This window comes from Canis lupus, chromosome 31 (assembly GCF_011100685.1).
Source record: "Canis lupus familiaris isolate Mischka breed German Shepherd chromosome 31, alternate assembly UU_Cfam_GSD_1.0, whole genome shotgun sequence".
In the NCBI taxonomy this organism is placed as follows: domain Eukaryota; kingdom Metazoa; phylum Chordata; class Mammalia; order Carnivora; family Canidae; genus Canis; species Canis lupus.
In genome coordinates this window covers 9004141-9010140 of record NC_049252.1, presented here as the reverse complement: position 1 = coordinate 9010140, position 6000 = coordinate 9004141, and the positions used below count along the sequence as shown (strand labels likewise).

General features: G+C 34.5%; 1 protein-coding gene across 9 annotated transcripts in view; it reads right to left on the bottom strand.

Moving 5' to 3' along the window:
- Window positions 1-1290: 1290 nt before the first annotated feature.
- ROBO1 (roundabout guidance receptor 1) overlaps window positions 1291-6000 on the bottom strand; it is a 1125490-nt gene continuing 1120780 nt past the window's right edge. For all 9 annotated transcript variants that reach the window (XM_038581198.1, XM_038581196.1, XM_038581200.1 and 6 more), the window contains 2 exons: window positions 4450-4646; window positions 1291-2999 (listed from right to left, as the gene is read on the bottom strand). In XM_038581198.1, coding sequence (XP_038437126.1) covers window positions 2985-2999; window positions 4450-4646 — 212 coding nt within the window. In that variant the 3' untranslated portion in view covers window positions 1291-2984. The remainder of the gene's footprint in view (window positions 3000-4449; window positions 4647-6000) is intronic.

Here is a 6000-nt window from a genome sequence, read left to right as displayed (position 1 = left end):
ACAACAACAACAACAAAACACCAATAATTTATTCCACAATCAGGAATTTCACAGTGAATTTACTCACCGGAAATAGAATCACCCCCATCCTTTTACCACACTTATGCCTTGATATGTTTTTAACTCTTTGCAAGGTTTTAGGAACAAACTACATGTGAAAAGTGAGGATAGAATGTGTGCAATGAATTTCAGTCTATCAATACATTACCTTATATTGTTGGGGGGGGCGGTTTACAGAGTCCATGTCATATACATTAACTCACTAAATCATGACAACAGCTCCATGAGGTAGGCATTATTGAATTCACAGGTGAAGAACCTGAGACTCAGAGGTTAAGTAACATGTTAATGGAAACAGAGCTTGTGACAAAACCAGGACTCAAACCTAGGCCCTCTGATACAAATAATTTGTATGAATATCACATGATATAAATAAATAGAGACTAATTTATAGTCATCTCAACAAGGGAAGATTAAAATTAGGCCATTAAACACATCTCTCCAATGTTTCCCTTGAAATAGTTGGGAACTGACTTCTTGACCTTTGGACCTAAGTAGATGCTGGTGATTACTTCATTTTTGTAAAATTAAACTTCAAAATACATCTTCCTTCTTTTCTTTCCCCCAGTTTTTCAAACTGTGATCAACACAAAATTTAACTATATATATATGTGTATATATATAGTCACATACATTATGATATATATATATATATATATATATATATATCTCATAGGAAAAAAACCTTTATTGATTTTATTGCTCATCTCATCTATGCAAAGTTAATACTAGAATATGCTAATCTTAGTCTAATAAACAATGTTCAACCTAGTATATGATAGGTATAGAGTTGTTAAAATTTCACATGAATTTGTAAACAAGAAAGCAGAAAGTTACTAATAAATATTTTGGGTAATATAATTTTCTTATTGATGGAATGTAAGTGGCACAAACTTCACAAATTAGATTTATCATAGTTGAATCCTACTTCAGAAATAGGTTAACTGAAATTCAGATACATATAAATGTTTTAGCACAACGTTAATATTAAAATGGTATTCTATGATAAATAACTTTTAGGTTTGATTGATCTTGTATCTTAATATCCATGGAATAAAATGAGAATTTTTCCTTATAAGTAAACCCTTGGTTGTTCAGAAAACAGATTCTTCACTCATCTGATTATATAGTTAGTGGTGAAATGTTAAGACAGCACAACTTTGTGATTAAATGGAATAAATTTGATCACACAATGAAAAAAAAAAGAAATCAACACAAGAAAGAATGATGTATTTGAGAACATTTTTAATAAATAATGTGACAAAATTACTTTTCTGATTATTGGTTTTCAGTATGCAAAATTATGGCTAAAAATAAGAGGTTTCTTACATGAACATAATGAAAACATTAATCACATGGATTGTTCCCTTAGTACTGCACACCCTTTCTATGTAACTTTCAAATTATCTAAGTGAACACATTTAGTTTTTGGTGAACACCAGCTTTTTTTTTTTTTATTTTTATTTTTTTTTTTTTTTTTTGTGGTTCAGTTTTGTTTGGCTTTGTTTTCCAGTGGGGTCAGGCCTGATACCTGTGTATGAATCAATGTACGTTGTTTTTTTTTTTTCCTCAAATAGCACCAATTATTAAGTCAATGAAATTCCTATAACAAAAAAAGGATCATAAAAATCTACAGTCAGAGAGCATCATTTGGCAATTCAAAGCAAGTAATGCCTCTCTTTGAGCTTATAAGAAAATCTTATAAGTTTTAACATTGGCCACAACAAACTTAAACCTTTTTTTCTTTCAGTCCAGAAAAAGCAAGAACCATTGGGTTCATGGCCCACAATAAAGTACGCACGTTACTTCACCATCTGTCATCATTCAAATATTCCAAATACAAACATAGAGCATGAACAAAACAGGTTAAAAACGCTTCTCAACATTTTTTTTTCAATAAGACAAAAAAGGTTAATAGTTACAATGGTTTACAAATAAAGTTTAGTGATTGTGCTTTTAAAACCAAAAAAAAAAAAAAAAAGATTAAAAACAGTGCATTACAAAAACAAAAATCAAACTTCCTTAAGTGGCACTTCTGAAAGTTGAACTGACACTACCAGAAGAAATTTAGGCCAGTTAAGATAGGGATGTCCTTATTCAATTGGTCATTAAAAACATCCATTTGTTTGTAATATGCATTTATAATTGCATTTGATTGAAAAATAGAACAAGGTTTTTTGCTAGGCTTACTTATGACAATGACTAGACAACCAGAAGATCCAACTGGCTTACCCCTACTTATCCAAAAGTATATTTCCAAGAAGACTATACTTCAATGGTTGAAATGAAGACAAAATAAAGTACCACCAGGGGTTGCAAAGAGCATATATTTACAATGTTTCTACCCCATTCAAATTGATTTGTGGTTGTTCTGCCTTTGTTATGTTTTATTTTCTCCCAGCATAGGGTGGTATGAAAGACTGATTTTAAAATCATGTTAAAATGAAGTATGTTTTAATTTGCATTAGCAGTTGGTAATAGAAAGATTATATCTTGAGAGCCCTTGGCATGAGGTTGATTAATCAATTTCAAATCTTTGATCAATACTTTGCTATAAATTGGCTTGGTATGTAAGCAGTGCAATGCCATATCTCAGGGGCAAAATGCAAAAGAAGTGTGTTGTTCTCTCTTGCTGGCTGATGACTGAAGCAAGAAGTCAAATACTTCCCTTGCTGGAAGTAAGGTGTAATGGTTTGTTCCAACAGTGAGGGGAATAAGGGAGTTCTTCAAGGGATAAGGATCAAACAACAACAATAAAACTCCAATAAAATTTTTAAAAATGGTATTCTAATAAGAGGAATAAAAATGACAATTTTTACACTCTGATTGCACTGAACATTTTATCTGGCGTCATGTGTCATCAGACATGAGGCGTCTTGAGTGATAATTTTCACATTGGATCTCATAAGCCTCTCTGGTTGTCTTCAGCTTTCAGTTTCCTGTAAGAGAAAAGTGTTTGTTAAATTTGAAAATAAACCTTAGAGTAGAGTTTTATAGTTATGTTGATTTACATATTTTCAACCGTATAGTTTGTGTTTCTTCATTCATTCCCCGGCATAGGTTAGGAGGTGCTCATGACAACTCATTCATTTGTCTTTAGTTGGTTTTGATAGAAAATCCAGGGTGCTGGGTGGCTCAGCTGGTTAAGGGTCTGCCTTCAGCTCAGGTCATGATCTCAGGGCCCTGGGGTCAAGCCCTGCATCAGGCTCCCTGCTCAGCTGGGAGTCTGCTTCTGCTTCTCCCTCTAACTCTGCCCCTGCACTCTCTCTCTCTCTCACACACACACATAAATAAATAAATTTTAAAAGAAAGAAAGAAAATCCAACAGTTCTCTACAAATACCAAATTGTTCTGTGTGTTGTCTCGGTATTGAGGCATGTGGCACAGAGGATCGAGGAGCAGTAGAAGGCAGGTTTCTCTACTCCCCCCAGCCCCAACTCAACATTATAATTCAAATTTTCCTGGGTTTAAGTATTAGAGTTATGTATGATGACTTTTTGTTCCTCAGAAAGGTTCTCTTACTTTAAAAAACAACAAATAAAATAACTTATAAGACAACCTCTCATAACAACTGCAGGAAGAAAAATCTTATCCCAAGCCTCAAAATCAAAATGCTTTGGACATTAAAGAAAAATCAATTAGACATCATTTCTCAAAAATTTTCATCTTCTAGTTTTCAAAGTTTAGTGTAACATTCATTTAACAATTTACTTGGGATGAAATATATTTGTAAGAAGAGAAATTTGCCCTCAACTTGTTTTTCCTTTATTAAATGGAGAAAACATGGTCTTAAAAATAGGAGGTGATTTTGTGATATGATATGATTTACTGCCAATTCTATCTTTTGTCACTATAAATTCCAAAAAAGGAGTATGTATTTGACTCAAGAAGTATCCTCCTCCACCCAGGAAGGTGAGTGCCAAGGATCAGGTTCCCATTATCAGAAGAATGAAGGTGGAAGATAGCTGGCCAAATAAGTCAGATTAACCCCAGTGATACCAGGGTGGCAGTTAACATAGGCTAAGCACCCTCATTCAAATCCTTATCCTTACTGGTTTTTATAACCTACCTTAATATAATACTGTGCAATATATTATCTAGATGAATAGTTATTTCCTAATGACATGTCTGCCATGTAAATTTCTTAACTGAATATCTACAAATAATTATGACCTCCAGATCTAAAAAGAAATTGTTATCACCATTTAAAACTTTGGAAACATTTCAAGAAAATCATAAAATTAACAGGATTTTAGTCTCTGCGATCACTAATATTAGGGTTTGTAGTAAAACAGTCTAACATTTCTGTAGACTGATAAATATTCCTGATTTTGAGACTGATATAACAACTAGTATAATGTTGAGAAACTTGGGAAAAAAATTAGATACCTCTAATTCTTCATTATTATCTTCTCCTCTTTCATATCCTCCAAGAACTTGCATTTCTGCGATATTTCTTCGACCTACATTTGCTTGTTCTCTTTGTCTGCTTCCTGATCCTCTTGATGACATTGAGCTTGAAGAACTAGGATCTCTGGGATTATTTGATGTCGGAAAAGTAGGTCTACAGTAAGGTAGGATATCCTCTGTGTAATGAAATGCAATACGTGCACATGAACACTACTGTACATTTTCATTGCATAAAGTAACATCATTTGTGACTGTAATTCTGAATGGGGAAGCATCAATGTTTTTGAGGAATAAAGGAGGACATTTTATAACAATAATTAAAAAGGCAGCACCATCCTAAAAAACAATATAACAAGTCTTGTTGTCTTTCCTGGTAGTGAGGTGGCATTCAAGTTGCCTTCAGTCACAAGTTCTTGTCTGACCTCAAACTCACTGGGGACCAACATCATTAAAGGAGGTAAACCAAAGCTGGAGTCAGACTTAGCTTCCAGTTCTATCCTTCACTATAGGATCTCCAATTATTTTAGGTTTTAGTTCCTTCTTTTCTAAAAAAGTGTTAAAATATCTATACCCAGAGGAGCTTCTAGTGTTGATGTAAAAACAGGAGACTGGAAATCCTCGTGCAAAATATGAAGGATTATTTCAAGGCATTGATAGAAACAAAGCCCAGTTTTCTCAAATTACTAAAACAGAACCAAGCCCATGTTCACTTTCCAGACACCAAGATGTCAACCTCCATTTCAACATCATATTTACATTGTGGAGCTCTGAATCTTAGAAGCCTGCCATCCCTGTTACTGCAAAACGCAAATCACTCGAATTAAACGGCATCTCTTGAATTTCTATCTCTATACTGCTTTAAATTAGGTGCTGCTTGTACTGATGCATTCTCCAGCTGCTAACTTCTCTCCAATGCCTGTCCACTATACTCTTTGGACACCAAACATGTGAAAAACCAACTTTTCTATGTGCCCCCAAATGTTTCCTCTAATGTCCCCACTACCTGAATGAAATCTGATCCCCGCCCTGAGGTTTCCATGTTCTCTCCTACAGAATGAAGAAGGCTTCCTTCTGGCCCAACCAGCACCAGTTCTAAGTCAATACTCCCTGACCTTTGCACAAAATATTTTCTTTCTGGGATGGCCAAACCAATCTACCCATGTCACTTGTTTAGTCTTCCTTAATGGTACCTTTCTCCTTCCATTCTACTCATCACGATTTCTACACCTAATCCAGAATCGGACTTGTTGGGGTCTCACAGTCCATGTAGAGCACTGTTCCAGTATCCTCGCTTCACAGCATTTGGACTCCCGTGACCTTCATATCCTGTTCATGTTCCATCATTGACTTTTTCCTCTCCATTGACTTTAATTTTTGTCAAACTATAATATAAAATCTCTCTCTTGCTCAAAATTTTCCCCTTAAGCCTGTGCTCCACATGAGTCAATACCATCTTCCTGTCCTTATAGCTCAGCAAAGCTTCTTAAAGCAATTCGGACTCAGTAGTGGTAGACACAACTCCTGTTTACT